This window comes from Nothoprocta perdicaria, unplaced genomic scaffold (genome assembly GCF_003342845.1).
Source record: "Nothoprocta perdicaria isolate Ctin4 unplaced genomic scaffold, notPer1 scaffold_0, whole genome shotgun sequence".
Lineage (NCBI taxonomy): Eukaryota > Metazoa > Chordata > Aves > Tinamiformes > Tinamidae > Nothoprocta > Nothoprocta perdicaria.
Window position 1 is genome coordinate 2,538,152 of NW_020454092.1, and position 18,869 is coordinate 2,557,020.

The following is an 18,869-nucleotide window of genomic DNA, read 5'->3' on the forward strand; positions in this document are numbered from 1 at the left end:
TCCATTAGCAATCCTGAGCATATCCAGCCACTGTCCTTTTTTAAAAATATATTATTATTTTTATGGATGAGGCTTTAAAGTAAGAGTGCAATTAAGGCATATCTTTGGATTCAATTAAAGAAAATAAAGTGACTATAAATATCCTTTGGTAGAAAATCTTGCTTTAATGTAGTATTCTGAGAAGAAATAGATTCCCTTTCCATCACCCTTGTGGTTTCTATGAACCCATTCTAAATTTGTCCTCGCTATATTTTTTTTTTTTTACTTCCTCTGCACGAGTGGCTTTTCATGCTTTGTTTTTCCATTTTTTGCTTTTCCTGCTTAGTATATTAAAATAGTTTTTTTTTTTTTGTCCCTTTCTAAAAGGTTTTGAATGGGAAACTCCTGTGTCTGAGGCTGATTGCAAAGAGTTGCAGTCTTTATGTAGTCGCTTAGCAACCCATCTCCCAGTTTTGCCTTGAGTGAATAGGAGAGCGAAGCTGTGTTTTCTATTGATTCATTCACTGAAACTGGTGTCTCTGCCTCTCTACCCTTCCCCTCCACAGGTACAGAATGCTTGGAATATCTTTTAGAGGATATTTCTCTTTTTCTTGTAATATTACACTAAATATTTGTTTTATTCCCCCCCCCCCTTTTTTTTTTGTTTTTGTTTTTGTTTTTTTGTTTTTTTGTTTTTTGTTCTGGTACTAGAAAAATGACCAGGAAAGTTATCATTAAGTATATTAGAGTATATTAGAAGAATGTTGTAGAAAAGAAAGAAAGCATCAGGAAAAGTAATTTACAAGATTTCTGTTTGCTTTTACTTTTTAAACTAGGCTTGACATTCTCATGAGGCATCTCTCACATGCAGCTGCATCAAATTTTAAAAGGCTCATACTTCAAACAAGTCTGGATTAGGAACCTAAACCTTAGTTTTGTCAGCTGTTAGATGTGTGAGTAGCTTTGCAAACCTTTTTTGAAGGAAGAGATGGTTTGTATTATGCTGGAGCTTGTTGTGAAAGGGTTTGGGTGGCCAAATGTCAGTGTAGTAATAAGTCCTGGCTCTTAAGATGCTAATGGCAAAGATTTGTCTCGTCTCACATGTTTCCTATAGCAAGGTAAATAGAATAGAAATTTAAGGGATTGCTCCTTTACTGCTGCATATGCCCCTGCTCTAAGCAACATCCCTGGTTTGTCTCTGTGCCCACAACTCTGGCTTCCATTTTTGACTCCATTTGCTTTCCACTTTTACCTCAGGGTTCATGCAGTGAAATCATAAAGCACGTCTGTGTTTCTTAACTTTTTTTTTATAAATGAAGTTAAGATCCTTACAATTGGACTATTCAGTAGACTGATCTACCTTTTCTAAAGGAGTAAATGTATGTTAATATAAACTGAGTTCTGAAAAGGCACCTTCTTAAACTGTCTTTCTGGTAGAAATTGCTGTACTTCAAATTTCAGCATTCTCCTTAATTGTAGGATACTTTCCCCTCCTCTTTCAAAGGAGCAAAAGATGGGTAAAACAGGCTAGAAAATATAACAGTCTAGAACCAGTGGTCTGTGTTAACTGCAACTAAATTGTGCTCTAAATCTTGATGCATAAAATATCTCCAGGGAGAGAACTTAGTAATAAAAATTTTGTTGAGTCAATATAACTGCTGCCAACTAACCCTGTGTATTTGCTCAGCGAGTTGTGCTCCCTCTATGTAGCACACTGAAAGGAAGAGGGGTTGAAATGCTGTGCTGGGGCTGCAGTGGTGCTGCTTTTATTGGAGGGGTGGAGGAAAGGGGGAGACTGACAGAAACTTGAGAGAAGTTTCTTCGACAGAGGAATGGGAGAAATCTGCTTTTAGACAAAGTGTTTTTCTTCTTTTCTCCCTCAGCCTCTGCTCTCGCCTCGGCGGCCGTTGGGGCCGCGTCTCCCGGGGGGCGGTGTGAGGCACGTGCTCCCCTTCCCCGCCCCCTCCCCCTCACGGGGCGGGCGGGGCTCGTGGCTGCCGCGCGCACCTGGGCAGGTGCGGGCGGGTCCGCGCGCAGGCGCAGCGCAACGGCCGCCGCCCGCGCGCACCTGGTGGCTGCCGCCGAGCGGAAGCCGTCGGAGCGGCCCGGCTGTTGCAGCCGCGCCGTGCCGCGCCGTGGGCGGCCTCGCGGCCGGGGCGGAGGCGGCGGAGGGCGCCAGGCTCGGGCGGCAGCCGCGCTCTGTGCGCTCGCCTGTTCTGCCGCCGGAGCGAGGTGAGCGCTGCGGGAGAGGCAGGGAGGGAGAAGAGGGAAGCCTGGTGCTTTCGGGAGGCGCCGCGAAGCCGTCGCGCGGTACCTTCCCACCCGCTTCACTCGCCCCCCAGGCCTCGGCGCGACCGTTAACGGTCGCTAACGGCCGAGCGCGCGCCGCGGCGGGGGGTGGCGGCGCGAGGGAGCGGCCGAGGGGTGGGGCCGCCCGCGCACGCCCGCCCCGCGCGTAGCCCCTCGCGCTGCCGCTGCCCGCGTCGGCCGGGCCGGGGGTCTCGCGTGGGGGCTGGGGCGGCCCAGTCGCCCAGCGGGCCAAGGCGTCCCCGGGAGGGGCTGCCCGCGGGCCGGATGCAGCGCCGAGCGCCCGTGTTGTCCCAGGAAGGCGGGCTCGCTCCACTCCCCTCACCTCCAAATATTTGCTCGTGATATTTGGTGACACTGGGGGCGTGTTTCCGTGGTGTCGTTTTGCTGCCTTTCTCTGGCACCTTCCATCCTATATTATTTAAAAGCTTTTTTAAATTACTAGTTTTTTTCCCCACTTAGTTAGTGTTGCTTCTGCACAGCAGGTGATGGTACTTACTGAGTATTTTCTTGGCTCTGGAGATCTGAGCCTAAAAGTGGGTTGTAACACTGTTAACCTTTGTGTCATAGAGTTTCCATTTAACTTAGTGTGAAATATAAGGTTTTTCTTTTAATGTTTTATTAAATAAACATACTAATTAAAGAGATACTACCTTACGGGAAACATGAATTTTAAGTGTTCATCTCCATAGTGTTTTACATGCTAGACTTCTCTTACAAAATAGTATCTTTTGCTGAAAAACTACAAGTGATACCGATCTGCTTAGTCTTGAGTGAAGCCATGTTTGCAGCACTGCTGAGCCTGAAGCCAGAGCTAAACAGTCAGCCTACCGCAACTGCCAATTTACGGCTTGTGGATTCTTTTTTTAGCCTAGGGTTTGCCCAGTGGCCTGGTCTAGCTAGCGTATGCTGTTGTCGCCTCAAGGTTTCTCAGTAACATAACGAGAATTAGGATGGTTGTATATGATTAGGTTCCGTAATTTTAGTGGACTTGGTGGAGGGCAGATGAGGAGCTTTCATCCCTTCTGTAACTGCTGTTACCGTTAAAGTTTGCCCCCTCATTTGGGGTGAATGCCAGCAGCAGCTGTGTCTCTTCCTGAAAGTCCGTAGGTGTGGGTGGCAGCCCGCTTTGCTTAGCAACATCAAGCTTTGCAGGGGGGGGTCTTCTTTGGTCTGTTGGTCCTGGCAACTGAAACCTAGTGCAGGGCTTCTGCTTTCCTCAAAAGCAACTTAGAGAATCATGTTTGTAACATGAATTACTGATTGGGTGCCTGCCAGCACAGAGTTGGTCCTCCTTATCTGCTTGCTCCTGTTCTTGTCTTCTGGGAGGTTTGGAAGTGCCTCAAGTTTCTACGCTGTGAAGCACTGTACTTTGGCCACATATGTAAAACACATTTTTTATTCTCTTGACGAATGATCCTAGTGTTTCTGCCTAGATCAGAACCTTCTAAAGCTTTACTGATACCGTGTCACAGGTGTGCGAGTCCTGCTCATGCATACAGGAATAATGTTTGCAAAGCTACTTAGTCACTAAGTAATGAAACATTATCGTTAAGTGACTGCTCATTATTAAGTAGGATTATTCAGTAGCAATGTGCAGCTGATAAAGAACAAAGTGGGTATGGAGAGGAGAAAGGAGAAGAGACCTTTGGGAGATTCTGGCAAGATTGATTCTGGTGCTGGGTCACAGACAAAGCAACAAAAGGTTCCTTTTGATATTATCTAGGGGTTATTTTCTGTTGCTTAAATAAAAATCAGGCCATAATCCATCTAAATTAGAGCAAGAGTCTACAGCTGATATGATACTTGCTACTTTGGCTCTTTTAGGGACAGTCTAACATTATTTTGTGAGAGACTCAAAGCAGTCAAGAAAACAGGAAGCTGCAGTATTGTGTGAAATTTAAAAGTAACTCAAATTTAAGCTATTTCATAGTTCTAAGACTGTAAAAATAAGCCACATATTCCTATAAAAATAAACCATCTTATAGTTGCTATAAAATACTTCTAATGCACTAATTTCTTGTTATGAGGGGCTTCAGTCTTTATATTGTGCCAGTAGAGTTGTATATAGCCCAGCCAGTATGGTGCTTAACTTTAGAGAAATAGTAGCAATGCCTCTTTTGAAAGACATTTTAGAAACACTTCAATTTGAAGACATAGAAGAGGGTATTGGTGGCGGGGAGGGCATTTGTTTGCTTGCTTGTTTTTTTGTTTTTGCCCTCAAGTTAATTGCTGAAGAAGGTAGTTCATGAAGTTGGAATACAGCTTGGCATTCTGCCTCCTGTTGATCTGATCTAATCAGCCAGTAATTTCTTGTGATTTTTCCACAATGATCACTGGGGAGAATTCCTTCCAGTCTTTATTGAAATACTCCATGCTTTAGAGTTTCTAAAACTGCAGCTCAGGAACTGAATGCAGTCAGTATTCCTCTTATAGCTTCCTCTTTTCAGGAGAAGAACTAAATTTCCACTGGCTAAGCTTCAGAGAATGTCCCTAGAGGAGCAGCATGACAGGTCTGTGCATCTGTATTTCCTTTCGGACTTGTGTGTCCTACCAAGGAGTGTGGTCAGTGGGAATGCAGAGTGGGACACATAGGCTGGTGTCTGGTACTTGAAGTACTTGCCAACTTGCAAACTTGCCAACTGATTCTGTTTCTTCCTTTTTACACAAAGCCTTTATCTGCAACTTCTTCATACAACAAGTTTGTAACTTGTTCCTCTCTTCGAGCCAAATGCTGATACTCCCCACAGCGTTGTTCGGTAATCACAAGCAACTCCTTCTCCCGCCCTCCCACCCCAGCCTTCCAGGTTCCAAAGAATGTTCCTGACTGTGTGGAGTGCCTTATTATTCTTTGCTCACCTGGACCTAAGGTTCACCCCAAATTTGACATTTTTTGATTCATCACAGGAGCTCATGTGGCTGTATGTTCTGGGAAGTGAACAGAAGTAGCTTTGTTTGGAGACTTTTTGCTAGTAGAAAAATCTTACTTTCTATGCTGGCAGAAGAAGAGAACATCACGTACCTAAATTATTAGCGTATTGACTACTGAAGTTATAACATCAACACTGGTACTCATAAGGGAGGCAGAAAGCACTGTCTAGCATTTCAGAAACATCAGAGGGAAAGTAGCGTTTCTTATTGGTGAAGGAGTCCATGTACATGATCTTTGGCAGCCTTGTGTTAATGTGTTCATCTTTATGAGCTGCCTTTTCTCATGAGTTGTTCATCGCTTCTCTTCACACACATATTAAGAGGCACACTTGTGAAGGCTTTGATGCTAAGGTAATAAGAAAAGATAGACAAGCTTTTTAATGAGACTAGTGCAGGAATTATAGAGGAAATTAAATGAAGGATGTAGCTAAATTGTTAAATAGCTACGATTTTTTGTTGTTGTTCCAGGAACATTTTCAAGTAACATTAAAAGTCTATTTAACATGCAGTTAAAATAAAGATAGATTTTTGTTAAGTTCCTATTAACAATAAGGTCAAATATAATATTGTTAACATTAACATCAAGAAATTTCTCCGTTGAGGATGGTCTAAAAATTTCTTCTACTTAAAAGGCAGCATCATTGAAGATAAGGTTAAAGGTTGAAGATAGACAAGCTGAGGGGGAAAAAGCCCTGAACCTAAGATCTGCTACTTATTTATTTATTTAAAGTGTGTCTGCAGTGCAGTTCAAGTCAACTGACAAAAAGTCAAAGCTGTCTGTGAGCTGGCTACCAGAGAGAGGCTTTCTTGTAGGCCAGTTTTTGCAAACAGTCTGACTTCAGAATTAGTGGGTGGCAAAATGTAATATACAGCATACAGTGGACACTGAATTTGCAAACTGTTCAAGGCTAATTATTTCCAAGTCCTATAAAAAGAATGTCAGTGAAAATAACACTAATTGAATAGTAAATGAAATAGTAACAGTAACCTCAGGGAATATAATCATGCCACGTACTTCTTGAGCATGCCCTATGTAATTTAACAGTGCCTTAGTCTGTGCTTACTGACATTGCTATGCCATAAAAATGTGTGAGGGGTTTGTGTGGAATAAAGATTGCGCTTCTGAATGCAAAATTATCTTGGATAAGATAAATAGATAAATCATCTTATCTATGAAAGAAATTTCTTGAAAGAAGTTCTTTTCACAATGTACTCTGTGTTTAGGAAATTAATACTATCTTCTACGACAAATAGTTCTCCTCTTGTAAGCAGCATACCTGTAAAATATTATGTCAGTAAAATTACAGACAGGATTTGCCTGTATTGAATTTTTCTGTATGTTCATGGCAAACAAGTCCATACTTGTCCACTTCACTTCTGCTGCATATGTTGTCCCAAGGCTATTCATTTTTTCTTCACCCTGTGAGGCATAACTTGTGTTTATTTTTGCTTGTGCTATGCATGCTACTGGAATGCTACAAATCTGTGCTGGAAGGGTAGGTGGTTGTGTTGCTCTGCCTGCACAGCCCCCTGAAATGAGTTGTCTGCTTCTCCCTCTGAAGAGACGCGTTTCACCTGTGCACTAAGGCAACCTGCTGCTGATGGCTCTGAGAGGCCAGGACAGGTGTCTCCAGTACAAGGAGATGTGCTGCCAGGGTAATATTAAGATCAGCTTATCTCACAAATTCTTGTAGGAAAGCAAGTGAAATATTTTCTTTTTTTTATGTAACTTGTAAATCTTTCTGAGTATTTGTTATTCCAATTAATAAATTATGAGTCTATTTTAAAGCATGAAATAGAAAAATAGCTTTCTACAATTCTGTACAGCTAGTAGGTAGCAAGAGGGAATTAATAAATTTTAACTAGATGCTGCTCATTTCTTTTCTCAGTTCACATACATACAACTTACATGAAAATAAATTGTTGCTTTGAATTCAGACTTTTTGCCAGTTTGTCCTCATCTCACAAACTGCCAATTTTGTGGTGAGAACTTAATTCAAATTATTTGGATGTTGCTAGTCCTTAAATATTCTTCAGAGTGCCTTATCTTTCACAGCCACTGCCTGTCTGTGAAAAAATTAGTGGCACAATTCCTGAAAGAGAGCTCTTTGATTTGCTTTCTTGATAAACTGCAGCAGCACACGCTGGAAGATGCAGTACAAGTGAATAAAAACGTAGGAAATAGCTAATAGCTGCTTAAACTAAACTCATCTGCTCCCAGTTACCTGTATGAAGTCTGCATCAAATGAGGATGTCAGATCACTAATTTAATCTGAAAATTTCCCACTCAGAAATTCGATTACTGAAGTTTAATCTTGAAATTGGAATATCTTTTAAATTATTGGAAGTTTCAAAATTGGATGAATAAGATTGATTTGAGAAGTCTTTTCTTGTCCTTTACAGTTCACATTTCCTGTAAATCTTTATACATAGAGCCTATCATATTGTCCCCTTCTTGTATCATTCTATTTCATTGTTGAAATAAAATCTCTAATTAAAAAAAAAAATAAAAGACAAAACAAAACTTATTTTCCAAGACTTGGAAGCAAATCAATAGCTTTATCTATCAAGTTTTTTGATTTATTTGCATAGATATGCCTGCTTTCTATTTTTCTATCTAAAATGTTTTTTAAAAAATGGGAACATGTGTTTGCATAGATATCTAAGTTAAAAATTCTTTATTTTAATTTACAGGTGTTACAATTTCAAGAAATTCTGTGGCCTAGCCCATATTAAAGAACATTATTCACAGAAACTTTTTACTGTGGTAAACTTCTAAAACTAGCATGGCTTTGAAAAAAATACATAAACTATTCAAGAAATTGTTTTTTCACTGGAAAATTTGGAAATTTAGCATTATTATTCTTGTCTTTCTGGTATTTTTGCTTTTATTACAAAGAGAAGTTGGCATTGAGGATTCTAAAGATGAAGCAGGAATTGAGCTGGTTGTAGGAAAGAAAAGTCACGTATTAGGTCTCATGTTAAATGCAATGAACAACATCAAGGGTGCAAAACCCAAAATGCAGATAAAAGCACCTATAAGGCAAACTAAGGTTCCTGGAGAAAGGCGCTGCTTGCCTGGATACTATACAGCAGTGGAACTAAAACCCTTTCTGGATCGACCCCTTCAGGATCCTAATGCTCCCGGAGCTTCTGGTAAACCTTTTAAAAGCGTCAATTTAAGTTCAGAAGAGCAGAAAGAAAAAGAACGTGGAGAAGAAAAACACTGTTTTAATGCATTTGCAAGTGACAGAATTTCTCTGCACCGAGATCTTGGACCAGACACTCGACCTCCAGAGTATGTTGAAATCTGTATGTGCCAGGAGTTGAAAAATTTGTCAGAACTGTAAAATATGCAAAGTGATTGGATTCAGCATTAGGTGATAGTTTGGAAAGGAAGTCTTTTAACTATGCATTATATACTGATGCACAGTGCCAATGCCCAAAACGTTCAGAAAGGCTCACTTATTTCATGGTTGTTGAGTTCAAAGCTGCCATATTCAAATAAACTTTTTTGGCTTGGCTTGTAAACTACATTTTCTCAGTGACTTTCTGAGGCCCTGTAAAGTTTTAATTGGAGAAATTAAATTTTCTTAATGAAACCTCTAGGACTTGGCAGGTGGCATTGTATTTGATTTTGGTCAAATTCTGTTGGCTTCAGAGCATTAGCTGTAAAGTTTTGCTAGAAATTTTAGAGGCTGATGTCACTTAATCTCCATTATTTAGACTTTGCATGAGAAAGAGAAGGTTTTTGTAAGAATTTGAGTCAAAACTTTGTGTACATTTTGTAACATCTAATACTTTTTAATCTGTAGATGTATTGAACAAAAGTTTAAGCGTTGCCCACCATTGCCAACCACAAGTATTATAATAGTTTTTCATAATGAAGCGTGGTCCACTTTGCTCAGAACTGTTCACAGTGTGATGTATACAGCTCCTGCCATACTGCTGAAGGAGATTATTTTGGTGGATGATGCTAGTGTTGATGGTAAGAAAGAGTCTTTCTCTTTTGCTGTGGAATGCGGTCGGATATGTAATTTGTTTAATGCATGTGAAGTTTGTATACGGAACTCATTACACAAGAGTATCTTTTTAGTACTACTGAGGTGTGTAATAGTATTCGAAGTGCTATTGTTCTTTTCTTTTCATACAATATAAAAATACCCAGCCCCTCATCTTGTCTTTTTAAGATTGGTCAAATATAAAATTCTTGCCTGCTAACAGAGTTTTAAACCCCATTTCTGCTGATTCTAATTACAACCTTTTATTTATTTATTTAAGTTTTATGGTGATACTTAAACTTCATAACTGGTAGTGTCACAAGCAACACTTAATGTGTGTTTAAAACTCATAGCAGTTAATGGAACCAAGTATCCAAGGGTAAATCGATCAGTGCTTATAGTAGTTTTTTAGGATTTTATCATATTGATTACTTTCATGTAAACAAATTTTCTTACTATGATAGGAAACATCTTCCCTAGAATGTGAAAATAATTTTTATATTAAATATAAATCTTTAGTTGAGTATCTTTAATACTCCACCTGTGGCGAAAAATAATTGAGTAGACACTGAGAGTGATCACAAATGCAAGTTCAGAAAACTTTGAGCTTAATATCAGATGAATGCATCTATGTCTACATGTTTATTACTGTACTCACACTTATTTTAAAATCTGGTTTTAATATATTGTCACACAGATGTGAGTGTGTACAGAAGTATAATTAAAAACTCAGGGGCAGAAGTTCGTAGAAGGATGTTTGAAGTGGAATGTTTGAATTCTGAACATCTTAAAACTTTTGTGTAGTTTCTGAAACTAGTGCATGTTACAGCCTTTGAAAATTGTTCAAAATTGGTTCTCATTAAGAAAAACAGTAGCAGGTGCTGCAGATAACTTGAGTAAGTAGATAAACAGTCTGTTGGCCATGAACATGAGTTTTGAGTATTTTACTGTTGATGTTCCAGAACAGATGTCCTAGCAAATGACCTTTGATAGAATATTTTTAGTACTCTATCTCCCCACAAACAAACAATAATCAGTCCCTAAAATAATATTTGGCTGTTAGGAATTGTTTACTGCTTTGATGTAGACGTATTAGCTTGTACTATTTAGAGTGAACTTCTTTTTTTTACCTTATTGGTTTGATAAAGTGAAAGTAAAAGTTTAGGTAATGGCATATATATATACTAAATATTCTAAAATTGATTTTCTTTTTTAGAATACTTGCATGATAAACTAGAGAAATACATAAAGCAATTTCAAATAGTTAAAGTAGTCCGTCAGAAGGAAAGAAAAGGTCTAATCACTGCACGGTTATTGGGAGCTTCAGTAGCGACAGGAGAGACTCTGACCTTTCTGGATGCTCACTGTAAGTTTAACTGCACCGTGTCTGGTTTATAGCATTGTTGGCTTTGATTTAGTACTGCTAATATTTATGAATATTAATCTTGTGTGATCTTGCCAACTTATGTTTTATACTATTTCATATATATTAGTATTGTTTTTTAAAGACATTGAGTAGTTACTCCCTGTGAGCATGTTTGCTGCTATATAGTGAAGTCAATGTTCAGTGCTTGCTGCAATTTTTTCTTTGTCCACAGGTGAATGCTTTTATGGATGGTTAGAGCCATTATTGGCAAGAATAGCTGAGAATCCTGTTGCTGTTGTAAGCCCTGATATTGCTTCTATAGATCTCAATACATTTGAATTTAGTAAACCATCTCCTTATGGATATAGCCATAACAGAGGAAATTTTGATTGGAGTTTGTCGTTTGGATGGGAGTCTCTTCCTAAACATGAAAATAAGAAAAGAAAAGATGAAACTTACCCAATTAGGTAACAGCTTGAAGACTCATTTAAATACTTGAGCTTTTATCACTTTGGTTTTAAACAGCAGTTTTTTAAATGAAGTAATGAAGTAGTTCTTTAGATGGGTATGATCAGAAGTCTTAATGTCTGAGGTTTTTTTTTCTTTTTGTATAATAACTTCCTTAAGTAGGAGATAATAAATTTTAACGTTTTCATTAAAATATGCATAGCCTCCTTAAGAGTATGCCTTTTTTTTGTATATACAGTAGAAAATATGTACAATACTGTGATTTCAAATTTGAGAAATGAGCCTAGAAAATAAATCCTTTTTTGTTTGTTTTGTTTTTCCTTGGGGAGGAGAGGATTGTAAGTTATTCTTTGGAAAGATGGTACCACAAATTCTGACTCCGCATTCATCATTCCTTAAATGATGACCATAAACGTTCAGAACCCTGAAACACAGGACAGTTATGGTGGTACATTCAGTGATGTTTGTATGCACTTGGGCCTCAGAGTGGTTATTGGTCTAGAAGATGCTGTTTCTCCTGATGCTGTCTATTATTCCAGCAGCCATTTAATTGTTTGAGATATTAAATGTACTAGGAAAATGCATCAGTGCTGTAAAACAGTAGCAAGTTCATTGAAAGTTCCTAGAATAGTTATGCCAGAGATTTTAAACCTGTAGATAGCAGCCTTAAATGAAGTTTGAATCCTGATTTTTTTTTTTTTTTTCCCTCAGAACACCTACTTTTGCTGGAGGTCTCTTTTCAATATCAAAAGACTATTTTGAACAGATTGGAAGCTATGATGAAGAAATGGAAATATGGGGAGGCGAAAATATTGAAATGTCTTTCAGAGTAAGCTTAGCTGCTTAATTCACTGTGCTTCACTATATAAGATATTTGAGGGCAAATTGACCTCTGCTGAATCCTCTATCTATGACATAGGAAATGGGAAATGAATCACCAATCATATATAAAATGAACTAAATATTACTCAGTGAAGTGATATTTCTAAATTGTTTTTAGTCTCGATAGTCAATTTTGTAAGAAATTAACTTATGGCATTGCTAATATATACACTTTTTTTTTTTTTTTTTTTTTTGTGTACAGTAACATTGCTGATTTCTTTCCACCTCTTTAATTCTAACTGCAGCACACTTACACAAAAAATATTATTATTAGGTATGGCAATGTGGTGGACAGTTGGAGATCATGCCTTGCTCTGTTGTTGGCCATGTCTTTCGCAGCAAGAGTCCCCATACTTTCCCCAAAGGTACTCAAGTGATCACACGTAACCAAGTCCGCCTTGCAGAAGTCTGGATGGATGAATATAAAGAAATATTTTACCGAAGAAATACAGAGGCAGCAAAAATTGTGAAACAAGTAGGTGGTGGTGGTGGTATTAGAAATCAGGCTTGCTACGTTCAAAATTTTGGTGAGCAAAAGTTATTTATTGACAAAGTATGTAAGAACCATAGATATTTTAATGAAAAGGCAGGTACAGTTCCGTTTGCTTTATGCTGTATCCTCAAAGAACTAAAGTTCTTGAGTGCTAGTCATGACCTTTTGTTTTTCTATTGATAAGAGTTTTTCATATGTTCTCTAAAAATTTGGGTTCTTTATATTGAATGGTTATTGGAGCTATTAGAAGAATATTAAGCATAGTAAATGAAGGGTTTTTTGAGTAAGAAACATGCTGTCTTTTCTCATGCTGCTTAGTTTTTTGTCTTGAAAGCAACTTTTATTGTTCAACTGCAAAATTAAGCTTAGTCGAGGGTTGGTTTGTTTATTTCTGTATGTTCTGAAATGTAGTTATTCTGCCAGCTGGAACCTTATGCTTCACTTTTTGAGAAGCCATTTTTTCTCCCTTCATGTGTTAAAGTTTTGAAAAAGTAATATGGCTAACAAAATTGGCTTTCTTAAGAATGCTTAATAGCTAAAGATAAGTGCATGTTGTCTGGGAGATTTTGCATTATACGGACTATTATGCTGGTTATTTTATTAATGCAATTCATTATTTCAGTTTATTGTATTTTATTGAGATGGGATGTATTCATCTAGCTTTATAGCTCTGGTCAATGTGATCTTTACTTGTGTGTAGTTTTTCTTCTTACAGTGCTGTGTTAAATCCCTCTTGGGACTGAGGATGCTTGTATTGCTTCCACATGGCAAAGTACATTTCCTGCATATGCTTTGAAATGTTGATTGCAGGAGGTTAGTGGTCTTATGATACGGGAAAGGAAAAGCAGCATTCATGGTAGTAGTTTAGTGTTAAAAAAAAAAATCACCAAATGAAGCCTAAAATCTTAAAAATACTATGCAGAATATCAGTACAGCATTTCATAGTTTTATTCCTACAACATGGGTATTAGTAACCTGAACATAGCTCTCTTCCATCTATCTTTCCTTTCTTACTTTTATCAGAAGACATTTGGAGACATCTCAAAAAGACTTAATTTAAGGCAACGTCTGCGCTGTAAAAATTTTACATGGTATCTAAATAATGTTTATCCAGAAGCATATGTGCCAGACCTGAATCCTTTGCTTTTTGGATTTGTAAGTTGTTATCTTTTTTTCCTAATTTTACATATTTTTGTAACATCTAAAAATTCTGAAAGTTTGTGAGTCTTTTGTTCTACTTTAGTTATCATTAGCATTACAATAGTGCTTATTTTAGCTCTACACAAAAGATTTCTTCTGCATACCTTATTATTTAAATATTTTAACACTCTGTCAATGCTGATAGGAAGTTTTAGCAAGCCTGTGTCCTAACTGACAGCAACAACTCAGCCTGCTCAGATGAGCAATTTTCAGCTCATCACTAACAGTGAAATAATGAAACCTGCTGTGAGAGACTTTCTGAATCATCAGAGTGAATTTATTTTTAAATAGTAAAAGATTTAAGGAATTTTTTGTTCATATAAATGAGGAAACCTGTGCTTTGACAGCTGTTTGCTTCCCTGAAGTAGATTTGTGGTGAGGAAAATGTGTGTTTAAAAAAAAATAAACTGTGCAGCTGTGTATACCACTGTATTTTCTCCACCGAATAACTTCTTAGGTATTGCAGTCCTAAAAATAACAAAATATTAAATAATTATTTCTTAATTTCGGGTAAATGGGAATGTTTACCATAACTAAGAAAAATGATTTAACAATTGTTAATTAATCTCAAAGAAAAGTATTTTTATATATAAGCAAGGCAATTTAATTGTCCTTGTGCCGCTTGAGTTTTTAATTTCATTTTTGCTGGTATTCTCTTTTCTTCAGTTAAAAAATATAGGTAGTCATACCTGTCTGGATGTTGGTGAAAACAACCATGGTGGTAAACCCCTGATTATGTATTCTTGTCATGGGCTTGGAGGAAATCAGGTAAAAGATACCTTATTTTTATGATTTATTCACCTGTAACTTAACCGTATTAAACCTTTGCACTTATTTAGAAAAACAGACTCATTTTTCCAGTGCATCTTTCCTTTTTTTTTTCTTTTTCTTTTTTGTTTTTCTTTTTGTTGGAAGTTAATTCTTATATATATTTTTTCAAGGAATCCTCTAACATTGTAAGTTCAGTATACAATTTCACATTTTATACTTCTGCTGGTGGGATATTAGAAGTATAATGGGATAGCTGTATGGTTATAGCATGCGAATGTATTTTATGTCTTGAAGTATTTTATGTCCTGAAATTTATGTTCTTTCAAAAGTATGTTATAGTCTCCTTTGGTATCTCTGCCTATGGTATGTTATATTGCAGTAATTACACCAGGAAACATCTAGTAATACTTAAGCTATAGAAATACCAACACAGATTTTGAGAGCATAGTTTTAAAGTTAAGTCTCAGTTTTGGACTTGGATCAACAGAATATGATTACTCTGAGAGAAGCATACAGAACCAGTTAGACAAAAACTCTGCATGACAAAACACACAAAATCCTCTATGATGCAATTGCAGTTCTTCACTTGATCTCCCTTTTCTGCTGTGTATAACCTTCTCACCTTGACCTTACTACTTTCTTGTAAGTGTTGTCATCTTGATTCTTCCTTTCCTCTTACTTCCTCCTATTGCTTCTTTCTCTGCCACCAGGACTCGCTCTGTCAAGGAAGATGTTGATGAGAATCCTGTCAGTGGGAGACCAAAAGGCCAGGCCTGAGCCACCTTCCCTATCACGATTGCAGCCTAGTAGTGTGAGGTCAAAATGGTCTACCCTGTATCAAGGCAAATGGACAGTATGACTGAATTTGTCCAAGAAGAGCTCTCTCTGATATATAGCTCTTAAAGGCAGCAACAATTTCTTTTACAGTATGACTTGCAATAGATGTCAGACAATGAATCCTTCAGGCACTGCTGTAATGCTAATAAAGCAAAATCTCCCACCCTGCCCAGAAACATATAATTCTAAAGCAACAGAAAAGTGTTTGAAAAACAAATCTTACTAACTGGAGGTCCTTGAAGTTCAATAAGGGTTTAAACACTTTAATTACAAAATGGTTGTAGAAGATACCATTTCATGTAAAAGTTTTGCTTCTAAAGGTCATCCAGTTAATGGTATTATAAAAAGTCAGATAACTGACTGAAGTCGATTGATGCTTTCCTAATTAATTTCTAGAGGAGCAGGAAAATTCTATGATTTAAAAACACTTACCCTGTTACACTGGTGTTTAATCTTACATGTAGCATTTTGCTTTAGATTTAGTTTGCAGATTAAAATTATGTAAGGTTTTTCAGATTGTCAGTCCTTGATACAGGAGCGCTGTCCTGAGATACTGTACTAACGTGTCTGTTTAACGCTTCTACTGCCATCTATTTTGAAGTTAATTTCCGATGTACTAAGACTGTTTTCAAATTTACTTTGGTTATTGCTATACAATAACAGTCTGAATCATTTTAAATGTCAGCCTTCAGAGAATTTCAATACAACTCGTGCTGCAGGTGTACCAGATTGATTACTTAACTTTTTTCATAGTAGTGTCTTGTTTTCGGATGTTTAGTTTTTTTCAGCAGTATAGGCTGACATTTTCCATGCTCCTTGTCTTCCCAAGCCATGTGCTTGAGTGAGTTGGGAACCTAGACTTGAACCTTATGCAGCAATCATTTGTCATTCTTCCCATTCATTCTTTGGAATGATATTCTAGAGCTGGGATCATATCCATCTCAGTGGCATCTCAATATCCAAACTAAGGTTCATTAAGCTGGCTTTCAACTCTTATTTTCAGGGTTAATAGAGATTTTGGAGATAAATAAGTGCAGATTAAGTATTTAGAGTAAATGATTAGGACTAAGAAACTAAGTGACTAAGCAGGTCACTCATTTCAGTAGCTGTTTCAGACAATGTTTCTGAACGGTGTTGGGCATAGGAACTGAGTTGTTCCTTAGTGCTATCTGCATTCATGCCGTGGCAGGGAGGATAGGGAAGTTGACCCTTTGGGCAGGTAGATGAAACCTGCTAGAAGTTACCTGAACCTGGAATTAAAAGTCAAAGGAAGGATTTGGCGGAAAAAAAGTGATATATGGAGCCAATGCATGATGTGACTGGAGCCTGCTGTTTAAAGAGGAGGAGGATGAGACCAGGCTAGAGAAGAGTAGGACAAGAGAGACAGAAGGACATCTCTGTTTGTAACTACTGGAATGCCTTTTTTTAAGACCGCAATTACAGCCTAGAATTCCTGAGTTTTAAAAGTAGTCTGCTGTCAGGAAATAACAGTAGAGCTCACTGGCAAAGTATGTGCTTATTTTTCTAGTGCCTAAGTCACACAGAGCTTGATGGCATCCTATTGTGAGCCTTATTGTTTAGTTCAAGCGGTAAAAGTTGGCAAATGGGAATCAGTTTTGTCCTGTGTGATAAAATTTGTTTTCAGTTACTCTATTGAAAATCAAAATCCCTCAACAAAAATTAAATAAGACTCTTAAAATACACCCACCCACCCACACACACACACACAAAACCACCACCACTCCTCCCTTTTGTCTCCTTTGTATTAGGCATGATTCCTGAAGAAGCAAGCAACAGTATCTTGCCTCATAGTGCCTTTGCACCAAGTGTGCATGCCAAATATTAGAGAAATGATTCCTTATTTTCAAGCTGTTGAATAATAACAGAAATCTATTTCTCTGTATATTGGGATTTCAGGGGATTAATATAGTTTGATATTCTTGTTTGTATTTATTTATTAACCTTTTAAAATTATTTAAATAGTATTTTGAATATTCTGCACAACAAGAGATTCGCCATAACATTCAGAAGGAGCTGTGTCTGCATGCTTCCAAAGGCCCAGTGCAGCTTCATGAATGTAGCTACAAAGGCCGGAAAACCTTTGCTCTCAGAGAAGAGCAATGGGAGCATCGAAAGGTAATGAGATGTTGCAATGAATGGGCATCTTTGTCAGCAGTCTTTAATATCAGTTAACTCTGGTTTCCAGTAAAAGAGGAAAAGAAACAAAACTCTAATCCCAAAAAGGATGTTCAGTTCTGGGAGAAGATGCAGGTAATTTCAGTTTTTCAGGTTATGAGGTTAAAACTTAATGATTTCACTATTGTAAATGTAACTGCACTAATGGCCTTGTTTTACTAATGTAGTCACTACAATTGATATCCTGTAGTGGCTGTCCATGCACTGTGTCTGGAAGTTGGACCAGATTTTTTGTATCATTTAAAGTATTTAATGTTTTTTCTTCCTATCAACACAAGTTCACACTTTGTGTATGACTAGATTTCTTTGGCCAGTCCTCTTCTGCTCTGTGTGCCCAAACTCTTCTTAATGACAGTAAACTTGGAAAAACAAAGGAAAAAAAAGAGGAAAGGTAAATAGCATGCTCCTTGGGTGCTTATTTGGTGTTTTTTTTCTTTTCTCACCCGTTGTAGGATCAGTCATTGTACAGTTCAGCACTACACATGTGCCTTACAGGAAATGGAGAGCATCCGAGTCTGACGTCATGTAACCCATCAGACCCCTTCCAGAAGTGGATCTTTGGCCGAAACAATTAAGATTTGCTATTCATAGACTAGGAGGCACATTTAAAAAAAAACAGACACATTCTAAGCTGTGACCATATATGTATACTGCATTTTTAAGTGATACAAAGTTTAAAATGTGTAAACGGTTTCTTTTTCCCCCTTATTTGGAGTTAGATATAAAACATGTCATCAAATCCCTTAGGAGACTGTTATACCAAAGAATGTTTTGTGGCCTCAAAGTTAAGAAAAATGTTTACAGCCTTTCTGTAATTCTGTTAACCCCTGGTTTGTGGGTGTCGTACTCCTCTCTTCTTTTGAGGACCAAATATACATTGTTTTTCCATGTTTGGTAGGGACTTCTAAGGGAAGCTAGGGTTTTTTTTTTATGTAGTGTTAGGAGGAATTCTTGTATTTGTCTGAAAACTAAGATATATATTATATATATATATATCAAATGCTCAGTTGCTTGCTTTAATCTTTTTCAGCATTTATTTTCCAAGGTGATCCTTCCTCATTTTTTTTGTAAACTTCTCTCACTTAGAAATAAAAGAAGTATTTGATTTTCATACTGAAACCAAATGGGCCACATTGTGCTCAGCTTCTATCAAGTCAGTGCTTTTGCTGTGGAAGAGTTCCTTCTCCCTGAAATATATTATTTATATATGATTCTTTTAATGGAAATCTGCTCATCCTCATCTCTGTCTCCTCCTATTCGTCAAAAACTTCTTGTATAGCTTTTCTTATACGTTTTTGGGTTTTGAATTTGATGACAGATAAATTGTAGCAGATTTCCTGAGTAGCTTAACATTAACATATTTTTTAAATATTTTGTTCATAGTTGCTTTTAACTTACACATATCTACTAGCACCACTTTTCTTTTTGTGGGCTGTAG

The 18,869-nt window shown here is 37.5% G+C and overlaps 1 protein-coding gene across 2 annotated transcripts; it reads left to right on the forward strand.

Annotated features, from left to right (window-relative positions):
- Positions 1-7,929: 7,929 nt before the first annotated feature.
- GALNT3 (polypeptide N-acetylgalactosaminyltransferase 3) lies at positions 7,930-18,326 on the forward strand. 2 transcript variants are annotated; one of them, XM_026049986.1, is made up of 10 exons: positions 7,930-8,515; positions 9,033-9,205; positions 10,435-10,584; positions 10,817-11,051; positions 11,764-11,881; positions 12,209-12,409; positions 13,451-13,582; positions 14,294-14,395; positions 17,219-17,371; positions 17,884-18,326. In XM_026049986.1, the coding sequence occupies exons 1-10, from the start codon at positions 8,004-8,006 to the stop codon at positions 18,004-18,006; spliced, it is 1,899 nt and encodes a 632-aa protein (XP_025905771.1). In that variant the 5' UTR covers positions 7,930-8,003; the 3' UTR covers positions 18,007-18,326. The 2 variants fall into 2 exon arrangements, with proteins under 2 accessions (XP_025905771.1, XP_025905839.1); XM_026050054.1 differs by lacking the exons at positions 17,219-17,371; positions 17,884-18,326 and adding an exon at positions 15,109-15,324.
- Positions 18,327-18,869: the final 543 nt, after the last annotated feature.

Bases quoted from the DNA above. Each gene is read 5' to 3' on its own strand.
- GALNT3 (XM_026049986.1), top strand. From the start codon at position 8,004: ATGGCTTTGAAAAAAATACATAAACTATTCAAGAAATTGTTTTTTCAC. The intron at 8,516-9,032 runs GTATGTTGAAAT...TTTAATCTGTAG, and splicing joins CCAGACACTCGACCTCCAGA to ATGTATTGAACAAAAGTTTA. The intron at 9,206-10,434 runs GTAAGAAAGAGT...TTTCTTTTTTAG, and splicing joins GGATGATGCTAGTGTTGATG to AATACTTGCATGATAAACTA.